The 25939-nt window shown below is 41.6% G+C and overlaps 1 protein-coding gene, 1 long non-coding RNA gene and 1 pseudogene across 3 annotated transcripts; 2 read left to right on the top strand and 1 right to left on the bottom strand.

The window, feature by feature from the left end:
• Positions 1-261: 261 nt before the first annotated feature.
• On the top strand, positions 262-4717 carry LOC134218296 (V-type proton ATPase subunit H-like; annotated as a pseudogene).
• A 4778-nt stretch (positions 4718-9495) lies between these two features.
• Positions 9496-10541, bottom strand: LOC134218295 (uncharacterized). Its single transcript, XR_009981301.1, has 3 exons — positions 10342-10541; positions 9857-10272; positions 9496-9798 (listed from the first exon to the last, which is right to left on the bottom strand). It is a non-coding gene; the product is annotated as an uncharacterized LOC134218295 (long non-coding RNA).
• Positions 10542-10890: 349 nt separating this feature from the next.
• On the top strand, positions 10891-21455 carry LOC134213836 (V-type proton ATPase subunit H-like). 2 transcript variants are annotated; one of them, XM_062693232.1, is made up of 7 exons: positions 10891-11118; positions 11648-12135; positions 13813-14112; positions 14799-14933; positions 14995-15557; positions 15619-15732; positions 20860-21455. In XM_062693232.1, the coding sequence occupies exons 1-7, from the start codon at positions 11070-11072 to the stop codon at positions 20936-20938; spliced, it is 1728 nt and encodes a 575-aa protein (XP_062549216.1). In that variant the 5' UTR covers positions 10891-11069; the 3' UTR covers positions 20939-21455. The 2 variants fall into 2 exon arrangements, with proteins under 2 accessions (XP_062549216.1, XP_062549217.1); XM_062693233.1 differs by lacking the exon at positions 13813-14112 and having other exon boundaries at positions 10896-11118.
• Positions 21456-25939: the final 4484 nt, after the last annotated feature.

Genomic DNA, 25939 nt, shown 5'->3' with positions numbered 1-25939 from the left:
CTTAAAATTCAAATGAACGAAAATCTTCTGGTTACCCTGAGCAGTAGAGCTTTCCATCTGAAGCGTCGTGCCTTAGCAGATCCATCAGTAGTTTTCGATGAGCGTGCAAGTCATATGACATTCAGCTGAGTACGGATTTTTCACTGGCTGCTGGTGTTCGTGGTCTCGAAGGAAAAGTATCGGAAAATCAGTCCAATTCGGTCCAATTTCCCCGTGATTGTGAAATTCGCTGTTCCATCCAGCCCAAGACCGCCAGTTACCATGTCTGAGGTCCAGGATCTGATGTCGTCCCTGCCGGACGATAAAATCAATAAGCGCATCGTGACGATGGGCTTTGTTTTGTTTTCCAATCAGGGCAATTGGGATTCGGGTGGAAAATCGATAGTTTCGATAGGATTTTCCTGATTTTTCATATTTTGGTCAATATGTTGCTATGTCTACAGCACATTAGGATAAATGATGAATGTCTCATAGCTGTTAATTTTGGTTTAAATATGTTATCTAAGAAATTTGGTATCACGTGACATTTTTTAAATTTCGCCGTGAGAATGGTTCTAAAATCCATTTGAAAATCGTCATTCTTTATGATGTTATGGAGCTGATACTATCTGGACGGCCGAGTTAACCAAACCGAACAAAAAGTGTTTCTGTACTGGTTCAAATTGAACCGAGTTTGTATGCTATACATGTAGGGGTACGTGGGGTAAAACGACCATTTTGATCTTATACATGACATACAATACTATATTACTACAATACAATACTATCATTTTGTACCATTTGGGTTTACTGTAGATATGATCGCTGCCACCAGCGTGCTGCAACAGCAGGCAGGAGACATCCGCCAGAACAAGCCGAACTGGGCATCCTACAAGCAGTCCCAGATGATTTCCCAGGAAGACTTTGCCGTTGTCAGTAGCCTGGACAAGGACAAGAAGTCCAGCTCAATATCTGCAGGAGAATGCGGCGCAATGTGCCAAGACGTTCCTGAATCTGCTGTCGCACGTTTCCAAGGATCAGACGATTCAGTACATCCTGGTGATGATTGACGATCTGCTGCAGGAGGACCGGACGCGCGTGCAGTTGTTCCACGACTACGCCAACAAGCGCAAGGAAGCGTGTGGGCACCGTTCCTGATCGCTGAACCGCCAGGACGGCATCGTCAACATGGCGTCCAGGTCATTGCAAGCTTGCATGCTGGGGTCAGGAATCGATGCAAGTCCGATCTGCATTTCTACCTGAGTGGTTGAAAGACCAGCTGACCGTTGCTGTAAGTATGATGAGAAAACTATGAATCTTAGCTTTGGAATCCTATAACCAATTAATATTGAATTGAACGAAATGTTGATCCTAACACTGTTTGAATAGCTTCAAATTAAATAGTTTCAATTACTTAAGTGAATGCTGTATGAGTGATGATCATGTTCTTCTTGCTTGGGCTAAGCATTTCAAAGCTTTATTATGAGATATACAATTTATTCCATTTGTTTCAGTTCAGTCAATAAGAAACACTGAAAAAAATTCAATGGAAGAATTTTATATTTTTAATTAACTTCTTCCAGCGCTCATAAAAACAAATATTAATTGCTATTAACACTAACTTTTGAGTTCAGTTTTCCATATTGTTGTTTTAATAGCGGTCATCATTTGTCATATGCTCAAACAATGCACCATTGATTTTTAAGTTTTATATTACTTCTTATTCAGGAAATAGCTCAGTAGTAGATTCTACACCTCTCTTCTGAAGAGGTAAAATTATGTCATCATTGTTTTGATATAAGTAAACAACATATTTTTGGTCTTTTGAGAATTACAATTATAATGACTCGTAGTTTAAAATACAGTTTCTGATTTCTAATAAGTTGTATGAAGATTATATACGAGGAGAAGACGCTGTTGCTTTGTATGAGTATTTCTCATAATCATTGCGAGTCATGTTCCTACTTTCTTGCATCTAAGTAAATTGCTCTTAAGCGGCCTTATAATTTCCATACTTTTTTCTTGTACGCTGTTTTGAGGGTTTTCCACCTCATATTCCTCTCCGCTCGTTGACCTTTATTCTTCGCTTAGTGTTGTTCAGTTTGGTTCAGCTACAGTGAATCATCGATGACTGAAGGAAAAGGATTGTTCACCAGTATTTTGAATTCGGCGAAGATGGAATTCAATCACTTTGTCCTTTCCGAAATCCGGTCCTTCGTATTTTTCCAACCAAACCAGATCTTTGATAAGTAATCAATATCTGAATAGTGTTAAGGAGTCAAAATGCAATCTTTTCATATTTTGGTTGGAATACATTCGAGTAATAGATTTCAAGTCGGAGAAAGGGTGACTTAATAGTTCTATCCCATAAAAGTACTATTCATCCTAAATCGTTAGGCTCCACAATTCCTCAACACTTCCGTTCCTTCCACTCGTGATTGCCATTCATAGCTGATTCATATGCTTCTCATCACTTTGAAGCCTCTTCTATGCTCTGTCTTCCGTCAACTGTATTACCATGTTGTATTGGGAATCAGTATAAAATTCTGTTTATTCATTATACCTCTAAGCTAAGTTGATTTTGCAATTCCACCTTCCTGTATGGAATAATGGTTGCCAATTCCCTTGTAAACCTGTTAAACGTTACAAAACCTTGATACAACATCCATTTTCAACTCTTGATAGTAATGTTGCTTGTTTTTACCGTTCTTTCTACGACATAATCACTATGTGACAGTGGATCTGCATTTAGACAGAACTTGTTACTAACTCAATTGCACGGCGCAGGTTTAGATCCGCTGATCTTTGAAATGTGTTTCGAATTGCTTGCTAGCTTGCAGAACTATCCCGTTGATAACTTTGAAAACTTCTCCCCGAGTAGGCTCGTAGACTGTTGAAAGAAATCGAAGAAGCTGACAGAAAACGTGCCGAGGAATCAGCGCTACTCATCACCACGGGCATGGACATCACGCTCATCAGGGTGGTGCAAGTGGAAGCAATGGTGGTGCGGTGGAGATGATCATCATCATCACCACCATCACAGTTTTCTGTTCCATTTGCTCCACCATGAGTATACCCACCACCACAAGCATATGGAGGAAAAGTATCGCGATATATCGAGTGTCAGAGAGGCCTCGAGCGAGTGGAAGGCGAAAGAACCGAACGTCTCGCTTACGGTCGGTAGTTCATCTGAAACGCTCCAAAATCATCCATTCCTAAAGGCAAATACCATACTATTGCTGGTAGTTTTCAGAAGCGTCTCCTGTTTCATGTACATTTTTGAAGAAGTTCGCATTGTCAGAATCTCATTCCGCTGCATTTGTTTAACAATCTTCTTTTGGGCAGATAACATACATGCTCTAACTGGCTACCAATGTATGAGCAACAACTTGCAGACACAATATTCAAAAAATAATGACTTATGTATAGAGGCATGATCTTTCATCATACCACATAATTCATTGACGTAAGTCAAAATCTGATGGAGTCCATATGGAAATCTCGATTGTCGATACTGAGTAATCAAATAAAAAATATTAATAATAATCGGAATAATTACAAATCGCAAATGCAAAATCAATTAATGGCGTCAGTAGTCGCTTTTATCCGTGGATGTGGAAATTGAGCTAGACCGAGAATTTGTAAAATCCATCCATGAAAGCGACCCATGTAGACTCTTTACAACAATCGCATATAACCCACAATAATACAAATGTTGTGTCTGTTCGCTATAACAGTACTGAAATGGAGATACACAAAATATCGTTCAGCTTCCAAATCACCGTGTTTTATCCCCTTGATAGTGAGATGCGAAATAACGGATTTCATTTGTCGCTCACCAGAACAAGAGAGTACATTCGAGTCGGTAGCCCGTTGCCTGCAGATGATGCTGCGTGTCGACGAGTACCGTTTTGCATTCGTCACTGTCGATGCATTAGCACGCTGATCAGCATCCTGTCGTCCAGTGAACTTCCGGGTAATTTAGTCACAGGACCCATAGTCCACAGTTACGAACTAATTCTTCCAAACCTTTGGAGTGCAATATCAGCTGGTGTTCTGCCTGTGGTCTTGACCTTCAACCCGTTGCTGGCGGAGAAGATGAATAAATTCAGTGATCCCCATCCTGGCCGACATCCTGAGCGACGGTGCCAAGGAGAAGGTGACCCGCATCATTCTGGCCGTGTTCCGCAACATGATCGAAAGCCGGACGATTCCCAGGTCGAGAACTCCATTCCATGGTCCAGTGCAAGGTCAGAAGCAGTTGCAGATTTTGGAGCAGCGCCGTTTCGATGACGAGGACATCAGTCCGATCTGGAGTTCCTCATCGAGAAGCTGCAGAACTCGTTCATGACTTGAGCTCGTTCGATGAGTACGCCACGGAGATCAAGAGCGCCCGTCTGGAATGGTCGCCGGTGCACAAGTCGGCAAAGTTCTGGCGCGAGAATGCTCAACGTTTGAATAGGAAGAACTACGAACTTTGCGCATTTTGGTTCATCTGCAAACTTCGAAAGCACTCTAGTTTGTCCGTTGCCACTACGACATTGGAGAATACGTTCATCTACCAAGAGGAAAGCGATGAGTATCGTTGAAATGCCATATTTGATATTTAATTCATTTTTTCGCAGCGTCATGAACAATTGGGTGGAAAACAGCTGGTCATGCCTGCTTAGCCATGACGACCCTAATGTCCTCTGAAGCTCTGCTTGCAGTCCAGAAGTTGATGGTGCACAACTGGTAAGGCGTCACTCGTTTTGAATTGACTCCATCTTTATGTGTTGAACTTAATCCAAAATTAAAACCTGTTAACCACCTACAATGACCCTTCATACACACACGCACAGATACATTCATACGTGTGCTCAGTTTGTCGAGCTGGGTTGATTGGTACATATGTCTTGGGTCTTTAAGCCTCCGATTAACAAGTTGATTTTTCAGGTGATTTTATTACCCTTCGTAGGGTGCAAGAAGAGTAAAGGAAATTCTGGAAAATTTCCAATTAAAATACAATCACAAGTACAATCAAAGTTAATTGCCTACATTCAGGTAAACCACCCAGGTAAATTAATTACTATGTCTGAGACTCGATTTGTGCAATTGCACAACTATGTGAAAGATTTAGTTTGAAAAATGTATTGGAGGTAACCACTTCCTTCGGTGTCTGATCCCACGAAACCAGTACGCTAGACAGTGCTCTTTCTGACTTGCGCGTCTTCTGAACACGTTAGTGTCAACATTGCATGGCCTCACTGGGATCATTAAGAGCGACTACTCCAGTAAGTTCGACAGCACCACAAGGAGATCAATAAAATGAGTAAATCAAAAATAATTCTTTGGATTTCTGCGAGTTAACATGGAGGTGGTAACCCTTTGCCAAGGGGGTTTAGGAGGTCTCCTCCCAGGGAGGCGAAGAGCGAAGTGAAGGAGGCTGCAACTAGCAGCACCTTCAGCAATGATGGGATATTGGGGTATAGCCATATCAGCACGCTGGGCGGGCGCTACCCTGGATGTGGGCAGGCTTGACAAAACTCCTCACCTCCGCTGGGAGTCAAAATAAAATCATCATCGCAAATGCTGCCTTCGCATCCTCACAATTGAGTGGAAGCGTAAAAAGCAGAGTACAAAACGCAGAGTGAGGAAAAGCAAATAAAAACACATGTGAGTGAGGCGTCGGGCGAAAAGCATTCATTGAGCCTCGGAGCGACGCGTTGTATGTAAAAAATCTTGGAGGCTGTTTTGAGTGTGAGTGTTGTAAGTGGTGACGCACCACAAGAAAAGATGAACAGATAGACTCGCTCTTGTTTTGCGACCAAAGCTCAGGTTTAATGATGCACAATGTTGTGAGTTTTGATGCTTCTTTCTCCTCAAAAACGCTTGCTCTTGCTCATTTTCTACTCGGCGAGGAGTTTTTGGCAAGCCTGGATGTGGGTGGTCGCCGAGCCTTGTTGATGAAAACTGATAAGGATAGGTACGCCGAAGTCCTTGAATCGATGCGGGCGGCCAAAAATCTTTCGGCGCTGTGTCAGGACGTGCGAAGCGTCAGACGTACTAAGACCGGTGAGATGATCTGGGTTCTGAAATCCGTAGCGCAAGCTAATGGGACGGACTATAGGAAACTGGCCCAAGAGGGCGTGGGTGACGGCGCCGAGATGACGTCGTTGGGGTCGGAATGGTGTGAATGTGCTGTCTCTTGCCTAATATATGGGGATTTACGAAGTGGACTATATTGTTAATATACTATATTTGTTTTAACGCTTCAGCAGTGAGGGTTCCGCTAGCACGTTCAGAAGGAACGGAGTCGTGTCATGTATTGACGTAACGTTTGTCCTGATCTGGTACCAGAATTTGACTGGAGGGTGGATGCGGGTTCTACCCATAGTGATCATCTAGCGGGGATCGCTGTTAGGTCCCAGGAAAGCCCTGCCGAGAAATTGCAGACTCCCGGTGTACTGGCAGAGTGCCGAGATTGTGGCCCTTCGATCAATTTGCCTCAAGACAGAGGATAAAAGAGCGGACCGACTTGAAGTGTTTCGAGTTGCGAGACTAAGGAGCTCTTCACGAACGATCCCCGGATAGGTTGAGGAAGCTCAGGGCCTGATGGGTTCCGAGCAATGCAGCGTTGCATTTTAGGCGAACAATTTCGAGAATCACGTTTGGCGTACCTACTCTAATCAACATCTTCAAAGAATACATGAACCCCAAACAGGTGAACTGCATTATGTGTCCAGAGTCAGTCATTCCTACCATTCAAGTCGTGTACAAAACTATTTCAGCAGGAATAAAATTCTTAAAGTCAGGATTTCTCAAATTTTACTGGAAGACGTACAAACTTTGGAAGAGCAAAACGAGGTTGGTTAGAAAAACTCACGAACTTTCACATAGAGGAATTTGGGAAAATTTTAAGGAACTGGCAGGAAAATATTACTTTCCTAAAATGAAGCAAAAATATTAGAAAATTCATTTTACTTTGTGAAACGTGCAACAAAAATAAATATGAGCGTAAACCATACAAGATTAAACATGGGAATCGCCCATTCCAAAAGCACCTTTAGAAATCATTCATCTAGACATACTAATATCCCAACCAAACATGTTTCTATCAATAGTAGACAAATTCTCCAGATTTGCAGTCATATTGCCATTAGCTAGTAGGAATATCCAGGACATCAGGAAAACGCTTTTAAAATATTTCAGCACCCACGGTAAGCCACAGCTAATCATCTCAGACAACGAACCAGCAATGAAATCCATTGAGGTTCGGGGACTGTTAGAAGATTTACGGATTCAAATTTATTTCACACCAGTAAATCGTAGCGAGACTAACGGTATAGTCGAAAGATTTCATAGTACTCTCGCTGAGATTTACAGGTGCATCAAGGATAAGTATAATGACTTAAGTAGCAAGAAGTTTACATGATTGCTTGCACTCTGTATAACGGAACAATCCACACGGCAACAAAATTAAAGCCCAGAGAGATTTTCTTTGGTATAAAGATGGTGAAGAACGCCCACTTGATATGGATCAAATTTTGGCAAATAGAAACAAGATATACGATGACGTTGTCATGCAATTGGAACGAACCCAGAAAAAGGATCTAGATCAACACAATCAGAATAGAGAAGAGGAACCTGAATTGCAGGAGAACGAGAAAGTGTTCCACAAAGTGCAAGGAATCAAATGTAAAACCAAGAAAAAATTTGATGCGGTTCAAGTTATCCAGAATAGAAACAAAACATTCATAGATAACTCGAATCGCAAAATTACATAAAAATAATTTAAAAGAATTCGTAAATAACGCTTACTATTTCTATTTTTAGGAAAACCATGCTGATCTTAACCATCATAATTCCACTGTCCATTATGAAGACCACGCAGACGCAGACTATACAAATACAGGACCTTTCGAACAATCCAGGACTACTGACAATAACAACAGGACATTGTTTCATAACCAAAGGACAAGACAGACTATATCATGAAATAGATCTCGACCAATACCAAAAGTTGTTGGATAACATCGACAAGATTATACGAGGACTCACGCATTTCGACACCTTCAAAGATTTGACTATTTTGCTATCCAACAAATTTGATGACATTTTGAGGCTCTACGAAAACTTACTGCCCCATAGGAGATTAAAAAGAGGAGCATTTAACTTGTTAGGGTCAAGTATTAAATTGTTAACAGGTAACCTTGATGATAATGACCTTGTAAAAATAGACCAAGAAATCCAGAATCTGAAAGTTAGTGGAAATAGTTTAATATCTCAAAACAATCTTCAGATTAGGTTAAACAGGAAATTCGAGAATCAGATAAATAAAATGATAAAACATTTAATGACCAACAAACTATTATAACCAGAGAACTTATAAATATCAAACGGGGCATCAATAATAACACAGGAATTAATCACGTATCTTTTCTCATCCAAACATTCAAAACAACTTACCAATTAGAGCAAATAGAAAAAAGAACTAGAGTCTATTTTGAAACTTCTCAATTAGCAAACCTTAACGTAATTTCTAAAAACATTTTAGGAAAATCAGAACTCAGCCTTATTAGAGAAAAAACTCGAGAGTCATAACATTACCTTTCAAAGCACTGATCAAATTTATGAAATGTTAGGGATTAGCTCAGTATTTAGGAACCAAAAGTTATACTTCATAATCTTTATTCCACAGTTAGAATCTACTGTTTTCAATCGAATCCTTATGGAGCCTATACCAATCGACGGAAGAATCATCGAATTGCCCTCATCATCTGCACTCATCGGACTCAACAAGACTTTTCTACTCAAATCGGAATGCCGTACTGTAGGACAAAACGCTTTATGCGATAAGGATAACTTAGCGGATGTATCTCAAGATGATTGCTTTTCCAAGATACTCAGAGGAATCCCAGGTAATTGCTCATTTACCAAACCCACCAAAAACTACAAGGATCTTAAAAGGCTTACTGAAAACTACATTGTTGTGAAAAACTCATCGTTAACCGAAATGTCAACAAATTGCAACGTTTCCAACAGAACCTTGAAGGGCACATTTTGATATATTTCTCCAACTGCTCAGTGACCCTAAATAACTGTACATACAGCAATTCAGCGTACAGCTATAAACCACACCAAACTATTATCCCATTGGATGGAATCAAAATCGAGCAATTTACCCTCGAGCCAGATATGACTATCAAAAAGCTACATGAGTTGCATATCCATAATCGTCAGAAACTTTCTGACTTAGAAAACGGGAATATCAAATACACCTACACCAGTGTAGGCCTTTCAACTTTTAGTATCCTTTCAGTGCTCCTTGTTACCCTCATACACATCATTATCAGGAGACGTTCAACAACCATTCCAATAATCGTATCGGGACGATACGATCTTAAAGGGGGAGCAGTTACCAACCAACCCACCACGTCACATCAAGTTGGCAACGATAAAACACCAAACATCCTACAAACACTATTTGGCCCGAATCATCAAAAAGCATCAACCCCAACAACCACGTGAGCGACCGGCAAACGCATAACAGCCTACAGCACATTTACCTTTTGACGATAAACTGCGGCATCAACAAAATAACATCCGGACAACGACGACAACAGTGATCGACCCTTGGACAGGCTTCGGAAAGTGTAGGTCAGCTAGTATTCAGTTACATAGGTTAGCTCTAAGTAGAATTGAATATAATTATCATTCTTGGTTTAACAGTGATTTAGAGTAGACGTTCTTTTTTTAAAAACTCATGTTCGAATCCCCGTGATTTAACTTATATATATAATTGCCCTACAAGGCTTTGTTATTAGAATCCATAAAGACCTAAAAAAAATATAAATCAAAACAAAGTTCTTAACATTCTATTTACCAAATAACCAACCTTCTGAATCAAAATCTGCTATCTGGATTCAACCGGTACCGACCCGGAACTGATAGTGCTTCAGATGATAATTGTAGCACTTTTGGAATACAGAAATCATACTCCTATCCAAGGTCCTATGCCACTCCACGATTGGTGAAGTCAAGTGCTTCCTGATGCAGCGGTCAACTGGTATCCAAATAATCCCACAGTCTTTCGACACAATATCCTCAAGACCTAGCGGAGGTGGAACAAGTGGCAAGAGGGTTTTTTCGGTCTCCGTGATATCTTTGATATGGTTCCGCCGGGCTTTGGTTTTTAGTTTCATGTTATTCTCGAGCTTTTGGTTCTGACACGGTACGGTAGTTGGAAAAGATGTCAGCTCTGGACTGCTTCCGCTTGCACTTCCACCTCGCTGATAGGGATCCGGTGGTTACCTGTTCAGAGAAACCAGCGACGAACGAAAATGAAAAACATGTATGAAATTTTCGGAGGGAAATACTTACCGCAATGGACGCCGAGTTTTGTTTCCTGCATGAATATGTGCTTTCGAACATATTTAAAAGATCAAAAGTTACAGATATTCGAGAAATGCCATTTAGAAAACAAGATGGTTTTTTCACCCATATATGAGTGAATTTCGGTTACCCATATTTAGTAAACCCCGCTTTACTGATAATATCAGTTAATCTTACTGATTTTATTAGTAAAATTCACTCATAATATAGGTGATGCCTGTTATACCTAAATATGGGTGAATCAAGTACCCATAAATAGGTAAACTGAACTAAGCGTGTATAGGGCACTGCACGGGCTGCTGTGTCTCTTTCTTGCTGCAAAGAAATTTGAAAACAACAAGGCCAGTAAACGTCAAAATTTATGAAGAACGAAAGAGAAAGAGATCTTTCCGTGCAGTGCCCAATTGATGATGATGACACCACGCTTGTCACCGGCTCATAAAAATTCAATAGACGAAAATCATCTGGTTACCCTGAGCAGTAGAGCTGTTCCCATCTGAGACGTGCCGTGCCTTCAACGAATCCATCAGCTCAGTGTAGTTTTCGATGAGCGTGCAAGTCATATGACATTCAGCTGAGTACGGATTTTTCACTGGCTGCTGGTTGTTCGTGGTCTCGAAGGAAAAGTATCGGAAAATCAGTCCAATTCGGTCCAATTTTGCCCGTGATTGTGAAATTCGCTGTTCCATCGCAGCCCCGAAGACCCGCCGGTTACCATGTCTGAGGTCCAGGATCTGATGTCGTCCCTGCCGGACGATAAAATCGGTAAGTACGCAGTCTGATGACGATGGGCTTTGTTTTGTTTTCCAATCAGGGCAATTGGGATTCGGGTGGAAAATCGATAGTTTCGATAGGATTTTCCTGATTTTTCATATTTTGGTCAATATGTTGCTATGTCTACAACAGATTAGGATAAATGATGAATGTCTCATGCGAATGGATAGCTGCTAATTTTGGTTTAAATATGTTATCTAAGAAATTTGGTATCACGTGACATTTTTTTAATTTCTTTCGCCGTGAGAATGGTTCTAAAAATCCATTTGAAAATCGTCATTCTTTATGATGTTATGGAGCTGATACATAACTGGGACAGCCGAGGTTCAACCAAACCGAACAAAAAGTGTTTCTGTACTGGTTCAAATTGAACCGAGTTTGTATGCTAAACATGTAGGGGTACGTGGGGTAAAACGACCATTTTGATCTTATACATGACATACAATGCTAATAAAAATAGGATATAAATTGATTTTATATTATTCAAACTATCATTTTGTACCATTTGGGTTTACTGTAGATATGATCGCTGCCACCAGCGTGCTGCAACAGCAGGCAGGAGACATCCGCCAGAACAAGCCGAACTGGGCATCCTACAAGCAGTCCCAGATGATTTCCCAGGAAGACTTTGCCGTTGTCAGTAGCCTGGACAAGGACAAGAAGTCCCAGGCTCAATATCTGCAGGAGAATGCGGCGCAATGTGCCAAGACGTTCCTGAATCTGCTGTCGCACGTTTCCAAGGATCAGACGATTCAGTACATCCTGGTGATGATTGACGATCTGCTGCAGGAGGACCGGACGCGCGTGCAGTTGTTCCACGACTACGCCAACAAGCGCAAGGAAAGCGTGTGGGCACCGTTCCTGAATCTGCTGAACCGCCAGGACGGGTTCATCGTCAACATGGCGTCGCGAGTCATTGGCAAGCTTGCATGCTGGGGTCAGGAATCGATGCCCAAGTCCGATCTGCATTTCTACCTGCAGTGGTTGAAAGACCAGCTGACCGTTGCTGTAAGTATGATGGAAAACTATGAAATCTTAGCTTTGGAATGCCTATAACCAATTAATATTGAATTGAACGAAATGTTGATCCTAACACTGTTTGAATAGCTTCAAATTAAATAGTTTCAATTACTTAAGTGAATGCTGTGATGAGAGTGATGATCATGTTCTTCTTGGCTGTGGGCTAAGCATTTCAAAGCTTAATTATGAGATATACAAATTATTCCATTTGTTTCAGTTCAGTCAATAACGAAACACTGAAAAAAATTTCAATGGAAGAATTTTTATATTTTATAATTGTGTAACTTCCGCTAACGCGCTCATAAAAACAATTATTAATTTCAATGCTATTAACACTAACTTTTTGAGTTCAGATTTTTGCCATATTTGTTGTTTTAATAAGCGGTCATCATTTGTCATAGGCTCAAACAATGCACCATTGATTTTTTAAGTTTTTATATTACTGTGGCTTATTCAGGAAATAGCTCAGTAGTAGATACCTACACCTCTCTTCTGAAGAGGTAAAATTATGTCATCATTGTTTTGATATAAGTAAACAACATATTTTTGGTCTTTTTGAGGAATTACAATTATAATGACTCGTAGTTTTAAAATACAGTTTCCTGATTTCTAATAAAGGGTTGTATGAAGATTTATATACGAGGCAGAAGACGCATTGTTGCTTTGTATGAGTATTTCTCATAATCATTGCGAGTCATGTTCCTACTTTCTTGCATCTAAGTAAATTGCTCTTAACGCGGCCTTATGATTTCCATACTTTTTTTACTTGTACGCTGTTTTGTTGAGGTTTTATCCACCTCATATTCGCTCGTCCGCTCGTTGACCTTTGTTATTCTTCGCTTAGTGTTGTTCAGTTTAGTTCAGCTACAGTGAATCATCGATGACTGAAGGGAAAAGGATTGTTCACCAGTATTTTTGAATTCGGCGCGTAGGATGGAATTCAATCACTTTGTCCTTTCCGAAATCCGGTCCTTCGGTATTTTTCCAACCAAACCAGATCTTTGATAAGTAATCAATATCTGAATAGTGTTAAGGAGTCACAAAAAAATGCAATCTTTTTCATATTTAATTGGTTGGAATACATTCGAGTAATAGAATTTCAAGTCGGAGAAAAGGGTGACTTAATAGTTCTATCCCATAAAAGTACTATTCATCCTAAATCGTTAGGCTCGCCACAATTCCTCAACACTTCCGTTCGCTTCCACTCGTCGATTGCCATTCATAGCACGATTCATATGCTTCTCATCACTTTGAAGCCTCTTCTATGCTCTGTCCTTCCGTCGCCACTGTATTACCATGTTGTATTGGGAATCAGTATAAAAATTGCTGTTTATTCATTATACCTAAGCTAAGTTGATTTTGCAATTCCAAACCTTCCTGTATGGAATAATGGTTGCCAATTCCCTTGTAAACCTGTTAAACGTTACAAAACCTTGATACAACATCCATTTTCAACTCTTGATAGTAATGTTGCTTGTTTTTACCGTTCTTTCTACGACATAATCACTATGTGACAGTGGATCTGCATTTGAACAGAACTTAGTTACTAACTCAATTGCACGGCGGCAGGTTTAGATCCGCTGATCTTTGAAATGTGTTTCCGAATTGCTTGCTAGCTTGCAGAACTATACCCGTTGATAACTTTGAAAACTTCTCCCCGAGTAGGCTCGTAGACTGTTGAAAGAAATCGAAGAAGCTGACAGAAAACGTGCCGAGGAATCAGCAGCTGCTCATCACCACGGGCATGGACATCACGCTCATCAGGGTGGTGCAAGTGGAAGCAATGGTGGTGCGGGTGGAGATGATCATCATCATCACCACCATCACAGTTTTCTGTTCCATTTGCTCCACCATGAGTATACCCACCACCACAAGCATATGGAGGAAAAGTATCGCGATATATCGAGTGTCATAGACGAGCCTCGAGAGCGAGTGGAAGGCGAAGAACCGAACGTCTCGCTTACGGTCGGTAGTTCATCTGAAACGCTCCAAAATCATCCATTCCTAAAGGCAAATACCATACTATTGCTGGTAGTTTTCGAAGCGTCTCCTGTTTCATGTACATTTTTGAAGAAGTTCGCATTGTCAGAATCTTCCATTCCGCTGCATTTGTTTAACAATCTTCTTTTGGGCAGATAACATACATAGCTCTAACTGGCTACCAATGTAGTGAGCAACAACTTGCAGACACAATATTCAAAAAAATAATGACTTATGTATAGAGGCATGATCTTTCATCATACCACATAATTCATTGACGTAAGTCAAAATCTGACGGAGTCCATATGGAAATCTCGATTGTCGGATACCTTGAGTAATCAAATAAAAAAATATTAATAATAATCGGAATAATTACAAAATCGCAAATGCAAAATGCAATTAATGGCGTCAGTAGTCGCTTTTTATGCCGTGGATGTGGAAATTGAGCTAGACCGAGAATTTGATAAAATCCATCCGCATAGAAAGCGACCCCAGTGTAGACTCTTTACAACAATCGCATATAACCCACAATAATACAAATGTTGTGTCTGTTCGGCTATAACAGTACTGAAATGGAGATACACAAAATATCGTTCAGCTTCCAAATCACCGTGTTTTTATCCCCCTTGATAGTAGATACGAAATAACGGATTTCATTTGTCGCTCACCAGAACAATGAGTACATTCAGTCGGTAGCCCGTTGCCTGCAGATGATGCTGCGTGTCGACGAGTACCGTTTTGCATTCGTCACTGTCGATGGCATTAGCACGCTGATCAGCATCCTGTCGTCCCGAGTGAACTTCCAGGTAATTTAGTCACAGGACCCATAGTGCAAACAGTTACGAACTAATTCTTCCAAACCTTTAGGTGCAATATCAGCTGGTGTTCTGCCTGTGGGTCTTGACCTTCAACCCGTTGCTGGCGGAGAAGATGAATAAATTCAACGTGATCCCCATCCTGGCCGACATCCTGAGCGACAGTGCCAAGGAGAAGGTGACCCGCATCATTCTGGCCGTGTTCCGCAACATGATCGAAAAGCCGGACGATTCCCAGGTCGCCAAGGAACACTGCATTGCCATGGTCCAGTGCAAGGTCATGAAGCAGTTGCAGATTTTGGAGCAGCGCCGTTTCGATGACGAGGACATCAGTGCCGATCTGGAGTTCCTCATCGAGAAGCTGCAGAACTCGGTTCATGACTTGAGCTCGTTCGATGAGTACGCCACGGAGATCAAGAGCGCCCGTCTGGAATGGTCGCCGGTGCACAAGTCGGCAAAGTTCTGGCGCGAGAATGCTCAACGTTTGAATGAGAAGAACTACGAACTGTTGCGCATTTTGGTTCATCTGCTTGAAACTTCGAAAGACGCTCTAGTGTTGTCCGTTGCCAGCTACGACATTGGAGAATACGTTCGTCATTACCCAAGAGGAAAGCAGTGAGTATCGTTAGCAAATGCATATCATATTTGATATTTAAATTCATTCTTTTTTCGCCAGCGTCATTGAACAATTGGGTGGAAAACAGCTGGTCATGCAACTGCTTAGCCATGACGACCCTAATGTCCGCTACGAAGCTCTGCTTGCAGTCCAGAAGTTGATGGTGCACAACTGGTAAGGCGATCACTCGTTTTGAATTGACTCCATACTTTATGTGTTGAACTTAATCCAAAATTAAAAACCTGACTTAATCCACCTACAGTGTCCCTTCATACACACACGCACACACACATACATACGTGTGCTCAGTTTGTCGAGCTGGGTTGATTGGTTATGTCTTGGGTTTCTGAGCCTCAGATTAACAAGTTCATTTTTCAGGTGATTTTAATACCCTTCTTAGGGTGCAAGAAGAGTAAAAAGGGAAATTCCTGGAAAATTTCCAATTAAAATACAATCACAAAGTACAATCAAAGTTAATTGCCTACATTCACGGTAAACCACCCAGAGTGGAAATTAATTACTATGTCTGAGACTCGATTTGTGCAATTGCACAACATGTGAAAGATTTAGTTTGAAAAATGTATTGGAGGGTAACCACTTCCTTCGGTGGGGTCTGATCCCACGAAACCAGTACGCTAGACAGGTGCTCTTTCCTGACTTGCGCTGATCTGGCTCTGAACACGTTAGTGTCAACACTTGCATGGCCTCACTGGGATCATTAAAGGCGACTACTCCAGTAGGATTCGACAGCAGCCACAAGGGAGATCCAATTAAAATGTTTGTCCTGGTCTGGCACCAGAATTGGACTGGAGGGTGGATGAGGGTTCTACCCATAGTGATCATCTAGCGGGGATCCCTGTCAGGTCCCAGGAAAGCCCTGCCGAGAAATTGCAGACTCCCGGTATACTGGTAGAGTGCCGAGATTGGTGCCCTTCGATCAACTTGCCTCAAGGCTAGACGAAGGATGCAACGTGCCCGCACCGAGGATAAAAGAGCGGACCGCCTTGAAGTGTTTCGAGTTGCGAAACTAAGGGAGCTCTTCACCCCCCGAACGGTCCCCGGATAGGTTGCCGAGGATTATCGAAGTACTCTTCCCTTCCCGAGCCACGAGTCCCTGGCCTCTTGCACCTCAAGGCAATATGGGTGCAGCCAAAACGGTGACTCCCTGGTAACGAACAAAGCTCCAGGGCCTGATGGAGTTCCGAACAGTGCTCTCAAGGCAGCAATCATTGTGAACCCGACCATTACCAGGCTAGCTATGCAGAGATGCCTTGATGAGTGTAGATTCCCCGAAGGTAGAAAAGGCAGAAATTGGTGTTGTTGCCGAACGACCCATCGGCGCTTGGACCAATCTGTTTTATAGACACGACGAGCAAGTTGCTAGAGAGGATCATCCTCAACAGGCGGACTCCGTACTCAGAGGGTACGAATGTCAAGCAATCAGTTCGGTTTTCGCAAGGGTAAGTCCCACATGGACGCTAACCATCCAACAGAAAAGGCGAGGTTTTCGAAACTGTGCGTTAGGGACACTTGATGTGAAGAACGCATTTAACAGCGCAAGCTGGGATGCTATCGCGCTCTTGTTACACCGGCTTAGCCTGCCGGTGGGCCTGTATCTGATTTTGGAAAGCTATTCCCAGAACCGTGTACTATTATACGAAACCGATGCCGGTCAGAGAAGCGTTCCTATTACCGCAGGAGTTCCGCAAGGTTCAATACTGGGCCAGGTATTATGGAACCTGTACCTGTACCTGGACCTGTACGACGGGGTTCTGAAGCTAAAGTTCTCTCCTGGTGTTAAGATCGTCGGCTTCGCCGATGACGTAACTTTGAGGGAAAACCATAAAAATGGAATTGGAATCCTGGAAAGCACAAAGTTTGATGACCAACTGTGCTCAATCAGAGAAATATATAATTCCCAATGCTAAAGTCACCGAAAAGCTTGTTAGATTCGTCCTTGTCAGAGGGCAAAGAGCAAAGATCGGACCGGCTAACAAACATAAAAACGCCTCAATTCATAAAAAGCTTATTTAATAGGGTTGTTTACTTTTTCCCCATCTCTTAACTTCTACCCTGCATGCCTGCTAACCGTCTACGCTTCCTTCCTTTTCTTCTTTCACACCATTCCTCCTTTTTGCCCCATCACGGGGCTAATCACGAGCACTGCTATCTTCAAACCAAATCTTCCCGTTTACACGACCAACCGCTGCTTCGCAAACCTGCGGATCACAACCACCGGTTCTTGCTTTCGGAAGTACTGGTTGGGGGGGAGGTGGCCTGCCGACTAGTCCACACCTTAGATCGTTTCTTCGACTGCGCCTTGGAGCACTTCCGACCGGACGGTGACTCAAACGAAGCCAACACCAGAAACAAGAGCCCTGTCGAACGACTTACGTCAACATTTTTACAATAGGAAACTTTCTGTGTCTACTTACTCCTAGTGGAGGCTCTTTTGGTCGGAATTTCGTCTCCGTTTAATTCTTCCGGTGAAATTTGGACACCTTGGAGCATAAACAGCGCCCTCAGACTCAAGCCTTTTCTTTCCGGATTATCCGCATCGCTGCCAGCGTGTCCAGCCTGTATTCGAAGATCATAACGGATTAGATCAACGCATTTATGTTTTAGCGCTACACTAACCTTGATTCGCTCACTTGGCTATGCGAAGCCGTGCTGTCTTACGTTCGGTGCTGTTGCCCTACTCGAGTTCCCTGCTTTTATCTTTTTGCCTGCCTAGCTTATCCGATTGCGCAGATCCGGACGGTTAACCCTTTGCCTAGAAGATGGAAGTTGATGAGAGGATGCTCCTTGTTGAACGAATGGATGACTAACCTCGATTTATGTTGTTCCTTCATGCGTTTTCTTGCGGCAGCAAAGAGCTAACGGCTTTTCTACCAATCGTAGGGGGTCTTATTTCGGGGACAATCGATGTTTAGCGGTTATATAACGCACCGCTTCGTATTTGCGAACACGTTGGCCTTCACTATGTTTCCGCACTGGCCACTATTGACTTAGCACGGCAAGATAATCCAGGCCTTCACAGGATGCTCCTTCGGTGCGGCGAGCGTGGCAGACGAACTCACTCTGTCTTCTTTGCTATTTTGTGACAGCTGGCGGTCCAAGTGGGTTGCGAACGGAAACGACGTTTTTTCGCTGTGTTGGTTGTGACCGACAAGATAGTTATGCTCTCCTTTTCAAACCCAGTGATCCTTGCAGCACGATATTATGTAGTAATGTGTTTGTTATTGTTTTAGTTTGCACACATAAGAAAATCAATCAATAACCTTCAAAATACGAACGTAACAAGCTCTTGGAGCTCAGCAGAGAGTTCTTTGCTCCTTTACTGGCCTAATAACCGGACACTGCCCGAGCAGATATCATTTGAAAAATATTGGCCAGATTCAGAATGATATCTGTCGTTTCTGTAACATGGAACGTGAAACCTCGGAACATCTGCTTTGGTGATGCATTGTACAAGGGTGGATCTAGTGACTTTATGCACCCATAGGAGATATTTGGACTGCAAATCCTGGAAAGGTAGTGGCTTTTATTAACTCAATTATAGCGGGCTGGGAAAATACGCGTCTTAGGTTGTTTACTTGACAAATGGTCATCAACCTACAAGATGCGAGTACATAGTTAATAGTAATCAGTTCAACTCAATGGACGCAGTGGTTCTACGTCCCAACAAAAAAAAAGCTTGGAGGTCTACGGGGAGTCAATTTCCGAGGTAGCACTGACCGCAGCACACGCGATCAGCACGGCGGTGGATTGGATGAGCGCTAGAGGCCTGGAGCTTGCTCAAAATATCGTCGGTTCAATATGCAATGATTCATGGACTGCACATGCCGAGGTAAGAGGGTCCTAGCGTAGAACTGTTGGTACCTATCGCTATCGACATCTCGAGGCATGGCAGAGGAGAGTACAATGAGCTGAGCACCCAAGCCAGATTCACATGGGACGTAAGAGGCGAGTACCCAAGTCAGCCTCGAATGGCATGTCAAAAGTGAGACCCTAAGTGAGTCCCATGTGTGGGGAATTTAGTGAGCGCTGTTTTCTAAATTCTTGAGCGCTCACTAAATTCTTAAATTAGTGTGCTAGAGTGTGAACCAGGTGGCAGGATGAGCATCCATCTTAGTCTCACATGGTGCGTAAAGAGTGAGCATCCAAATAAGACTCATATGAGTGCTGCACAATGAGAGCTTGAAGTAGCTCGAAGTTTCTCCCTGTCCTGCTTATGCCCATTTGTTGACAAAAAAGAACGAGCAGGACGGGACCTACTTCGAGGTGCTCATTGTGTTAGAGAGAACACTATGGGACGAGTGCCTGTGTGAGCGTGAATGAGCGAGTACAGTAAGTACTGCCTCTCCCCGGGGACGTACTATTGTACGGTAGTCCCGACAGGATCAGGGTATCAACAGAGAGGGTAACTCAAGTAACCTTCCGCTACTTGGGTGGGTTTAGTTGGTCGGCCTTCTGTCATCCCTCTAGGGGCCATCCACAAAGTACGTCACGCTCCTAGGGGGGAGGGGGGGTTCCGAGCAGCGTGACGACTCATACAAAAATTTTAAAGGTTTAATACAAAAAGTGTGACGAAGGGGGGAGGGGGGGGGGTCGAAAATCGCCATTTTTTGCGTGACGTACTTTATGGATCTTCCCCTATAAAAACATACAAACACACTCACACAAGCACAGAGTAAAAAGGGATATTTCTGGAAAATTAACAACTATCAATAAAAATACCCAAAGGCTGCAAATTTGCTTTGATCAGATATAAATTATTGCATAATATTTGTGCTGGAATCTCTTACGCTCATATTTCAGAGTTATTGAACACAATATTCGACTGCGAAATCTCCGGAACCCAATGTCCGATTGCGCAAAGAATTCAATGCCTTCAATAGCAATGGTATAGCCTCCGTTATGCCCAAAAGAGCTCAATCGTTTTGTAAGTTTTCTGAAAATGCACTTAATGTTAGTATTTCACAAATATCTCTGAAACTAAATGTCCGATTGCAAAAACAAAATCAATTCATTCATGCAAATCATTCCACATAAGGCTGAGATTTTGATGTGACATTTTTGTAACGCACACACATACGCACACACGCACACATATATACATGTGCTCAGTTTGTCGAGCTGAGTTGATTGGTACACATGACTTGGGTCTCCGAGCCTCGGATAAAAAGTCGATTTTTCAAGTGATCTTAATACCCTTCTTAGGTTGTAAGATGGGTTAAAAACACATAAATAAAGTTGAAAAATTTCCATACTTAACTGTCGTTACTTATTTTTCTGCAGGGAATACCTCGGCAAGCAGTTGGAAAAGGAGAATGAAAAGACTCCGCAATCCGGAGCAGCTATCAGTGGAAAGGCTTAGAAAGATCCCGTCGCAGTCCCCTTGTTATATAACTTGTTCGTGAGTTTAGTTTTCTTGTTAACAATTTTAGATAAAACCTCCAACATTGGTCTATATTTTTTGTTACGGAAGTATTATATTTCCTTTGTTTTCAGTTGTTCATGTCATTATTCGGTTCTAAACCCATACAAATTTTCTCATTCAAAATCTTGCATGGATTACTGAAAAGCTTCGTTTGTACATATTTAATGTGCTGAAAATTAAAACGAAATTTAGATATTTCCCCTTAATATAATACTAAACAAGAAGTGTTGAAAACAGCTGAGTGGCTGTTCGCCAGAAATATGTATTTTTAAGAATGATGTATTATTGATCAAAATGATGTTTTAGTGGTAAGCTTTGGTCTGGTGGAATGCGTACTTTTAGAGTCCGTAATGGGTAACAACTAAGAAAGACGTTGCCCCAAACGCATATTATGTAGGATTATCGCAAACAACAAACTGTATTCAATTTAATAAAGTATCGTCGTACGATGCAATTCCCTCTTTGTTTCATTTCTTGATGACATCTTCAAAACATCTTGTATGATAGGTATAAATAATTACGATGAGCTTTTTCGGGGAATGTCTTCACTTATCATAAGACGAGTTAGTACTATCTCATTAACTTGTACCACTTGTAACTTGTAATTTTACAGATACGTATTTCAACCTCAACACTAAGGCCGTTCTCAGTTAATGGACTTTGCTATTATTATTGCTATGTTTTGTATGCCAAGGCTGATAACGGGTGGTCACTAAAAAACGGGAATTTTAATACTTTAATACTTTTCTATGAGAACATAAATGCTTATATTTTTTTATGTAAATGAATCCTTATAGAGTTAAAGGAGGGCGGATGCCACAAAATGGAGCTGATCACGAGCATCTTAGACGTATTTTTTTTTTTTTTAATATCTTGGCTGTGCATACTATGGCTACCTAGTAACGGTACAGATACGCGTGGCCAGGAATAGTAATTCTAATGCTTTTGTCATTTTTGTCATAGATTGAAATTAAGGACTACACCTACCTTGATTTCTGATAGCAATCTGGACAGAGATTTCAAAGGAAACATGAGGATTATCGCAAACAACAAACTGTATTCAATTTAATAAAGTATCGTCGTACGATGCAATTCCCTCTTTGTTTCATTTCTTGATGACATCTTCAAAACATCTTGTATGATAGGTATAAACAATTATGATGAGCTTTTTCGGGGAATGTCTTCACTTATCATAAGACGAGTTAGTACTATCTCATTAACTTGTACCACTTGTAACTTGTAATTTTACAGATACGTATTTCGACCTCAACACTAAGGCCGTTCTCAGTGAATGGACTTTGCTATTATTATTGCTATGTTTTGAATGCCAAGGCTGATAACGGGTGGTCACTAAAAAACGGGAATTTTAATACTTTAATACTTTTCTATGAGAACATAAATGCTTTCAGAGAAATATTTCCTTATGTAAATGAATCCTTATAGTCAGAAGGTTGTCACCCACACACTTTTACTCCAACATGATCAGTTGTTTACAACATGCCGTCGAAACAGGAAGCACTGCGGCGCACATTGTACAATTTTTCAAAGCTAACAAGAAAGTAAAAGTAAATGGAGGACAATTTTAAGCGTGAAAATGTTTCAAAAACTGTTGAAGGGTGTTTGGTCTACTGAGCTTCATTGTATAGGAAGGTGATTGGAAGGCCAAAGACACGAAGCAACTCATCAGTAGGATCAAAAGCATCATCCGGAAATGGCAGCTGTCCAGCGGTCATGTGATACCTGCAAGATTAAACTACACTGCAAGGCGGACCAAGGACTATAATGAATAATTCATTATTCTAAGTTTAAAGACTAAGGCCAACTCTCTATATAACGTATATAAGATTGAACTGTACTGCTTTGTAGTTTTCCTCCCGAGTCATTATTTCCATTCCCGATTTTTAGTGGCCACCCCTGACACCGACCTGAAATGGCCTCATAGCATGCCACCCAGTTCTACCAACTGGTTGGGAGTAGGCTCGGATGATAATTCCTGATTAGCGCTGATCTGGCTCTGAAAACGCAAGTATCAACCCTGCTACCGACTACTTCAGTGGAATTCGGCGGCAGCTTCAAGGGCGCCCCTTAGGTTGCCAAGGGTAGACGACATAGAGGAGCGTGGTTAGTTAGAAGAATCGCCAGTGGAGATCAAAATGGATGGCGCCACTCTGACCAAGGTCTTTAACAAGGCTCCAGGAGGGCGGATGCCACAAAATGGAGCTGATCACGAACATCTTAGACGTGTTGTTTTTGTTAAATATTTTGGCTGTGCATATGCACAGCACATGTTTCGAAAATTGACAAATCCACGTGTCTTGGAGAGACTCGAACCCTCAACCTCCTACTCTCTAGATAGGCGTGATAACCTCTACACAACAAGACCACTTAAAGGTCAGCCAAGATATTTAACAAAAAAATGGTTTTCGTACGGCCGAGTTGCCGAATAATATGCATTTAATTGTTAATCTTGGACGTGATTATGTCCTTTCTGGATAACCGCGTGAAATACAGCTGGAATCTTAATATGTCTGTAGTGACCCGCTGCGACATTGTTGTAGAGGCAAAGCAGGAATGTAGGTCCCTGCTGGAAGCAATTAAGGGGTCGGAACGAAAGATCTCCCTACTTACTGAGAAGAAGGAGTTGGCAGTGAACTAGGCTACGGAGGCCAGGAAGATCGATTCACGCTGGCATGGATGATGATGTCAACTGTATTCGCAGAACGGTAACGCAGAAGGGTAAGATGATTCTCGTCCTGAAGCGGGATACTGCGCAGAAGAGTGCTGCGTATAAAAGTTGACAGAAAAGGTGCTGGGTATTGGGCTGCAAGGCCCTATGTTATAGCTTTCGTTCCCAACACGCGCAGATGTGAAGAGTTGGGTTTTCTTTCATTCCACGCTTCTTTGGGGGTCATTTCATGCCCACGAGTAGGAGAACGGTTGTTGAGGTAAACTGCGGTGGATACGGCCTCTGAAGCCTTTTGGTAGGTTGTTTTCGAACAATAGACAACGTGCCATTTCCACGGTGAACCGATTAGCGCGCTCCGCTAATCCGTTTTGCTATGGCGTGTACTCTTACTTGTACAATTATCATAAGAGGCTCAAATAAAATGAAATTCGATTATTTATTCACGCTCCACAAGATGAGGTTTATAGCATTTCTAAGATAGTTTAGTTCAGAGTCTATTATAAGTGTGGGCGAACAATAAAACAATCTTTGCCATTGCAAGATAGTAACAATAGCCTGCTTCACTTGCGTCGGTATAGTATATTCCAAAAGTCTACGTAGAACATTTTAAAAAAAATATAAGTACAGCACCTATGCAACGTGCAACGTTATACACTCAACCTTAAGTTTCTGATAGTGAAGTTACGCAAAGAGAATCTGCTAAAACTGATTGTATACGATGCTTATGTTATTATTTTGGCAACTTTTATTTTTGATTATCCCTACAAGTGACAAGAAGTGGAGAAGGTCGAAACTTTCAATATCACATCCGGTAGACCATTGCAGGAGAGACAGACCCAGAGGTTGTCCGACATTTCATGGTAAAACATTCCGCGGTAAACCATTTCGCGGTGTACCATTTCGCGGTCTGTATCATTTGGCGGTAATCTGTTTCATGGTTTATACAATTTGGCGGTATTCCGTTTTGCGGTATATATAATTTCGCGGTTCACAATTCCGCGGTGCTCCGTTTCGCGGTATTCAAGCTTAGCTTATCTTTTACCTTTTTGTATTTTTAAGAGTTTGCCAATCTTTTCTACCAACTATAAATTGTCTCTTCTTTATATGGCCGTTTCTTTCATTGCGTTTTCCTTTCAAGTATTTTTCTCTTTTCTTTTACGCATTATTATATGTTATCTCCAAAATACATATACATTATTGTCAATATTAGATGTGTGAACTTTGTCATCAAGATACACTATATCATATGGTAAAGGTCGCTGTTTTAATACCTTAAAAGGGTATGGTATTCTGGTAGAACTAAGAAGATGGAATGACTGACAATTATTCATGAGGCAAAATGTATCTTCCTTAAATGTTAGCCGGTATTAGGCTAAATATCATGTGCTGTCTTCTTCAAATGTTCGCATTTGCCCGGTATAAGGCAAAATGTGTTGTTTCGTCTTCTTTAAATGTTTGCATTTGCCCGGTATAAGGCAAATTGTGATGTTTTGTCTTCTTTAAATATTTGCATTTGCCCGATATAAGGCAAAATCTGTTGTCTCGTTTTCTTTAAATGTTTGCATTTGCCCGGTATAAAGCAAAAATGTTATGTTTTGCTTTCTTTAAATGTTTGCATTTGCCCGGTATAAGGCAAAGTGTGTTGTTTCGCATTCTTTACATACCGTCATCGGGGGTGACAATGGGTCAAATGGGGGTGAGAATGGGTCACTGTTTCAACCTCTTAGAATGCCTGTAGATTGGATTGAATGCATCTGAGGGCAAGAAAATTAAAATATAAGAGACCTTTTCAAACGATTTTGCTCTTCGACCTCCTGACTGCCGGTGAAAGCGATGACCCATTCTCACCCCCAGACCCATTGTCACCCCCGGTGCGGTGGCGGTAGTCTTATTTGCAAATATGTTTTGCTTAAAAACATATTTTTTGTTGGGATTTGAATTTATATGAGTCTGGTGTAAACTCAATGATTCAACATAATAATTAGGTGAATTTTGAGGCTTCACAAAGCTAAAGAACACATTATTGAACTACTTGTAACATTAGTAAAATTAAACCTGCAAATTGGTATTGACCGCGAAAAGTTTCACCGCGGAATAGTACTAACCGCGGAATGGTATACCGCCAAATAATATAAACCGCGAAATGTTATACCGCGATATGATACTGAACGCGAAATGGTAGACCGCGAACTGGTACACCGCGAAATGGTTACCCGCGGAATGTTTTACCGCGAAATGTCGTACAATCGACC

The sequence above is a fragment of the Armigeres subalbatus genome, chromosome 2, assembly GCF_024139115.2.
Source record: "Armigeres subalbatus isolate Guangzhou_Male chromosome 2, GZ_Asu_2, whole genome shotgun sequence".
NCBI classification, from domain to species: Eukaryota; Metazoa; Arthropoda; class Insecta; order Diptera; family Culicidae; genus Armigeres; species Armigeres subalbatus.
The sequence above is the reverse complement of the archived record's forward strand: the minus strand, read 5'-3'. Positions and strand labels throughout refer to the sequence as shown.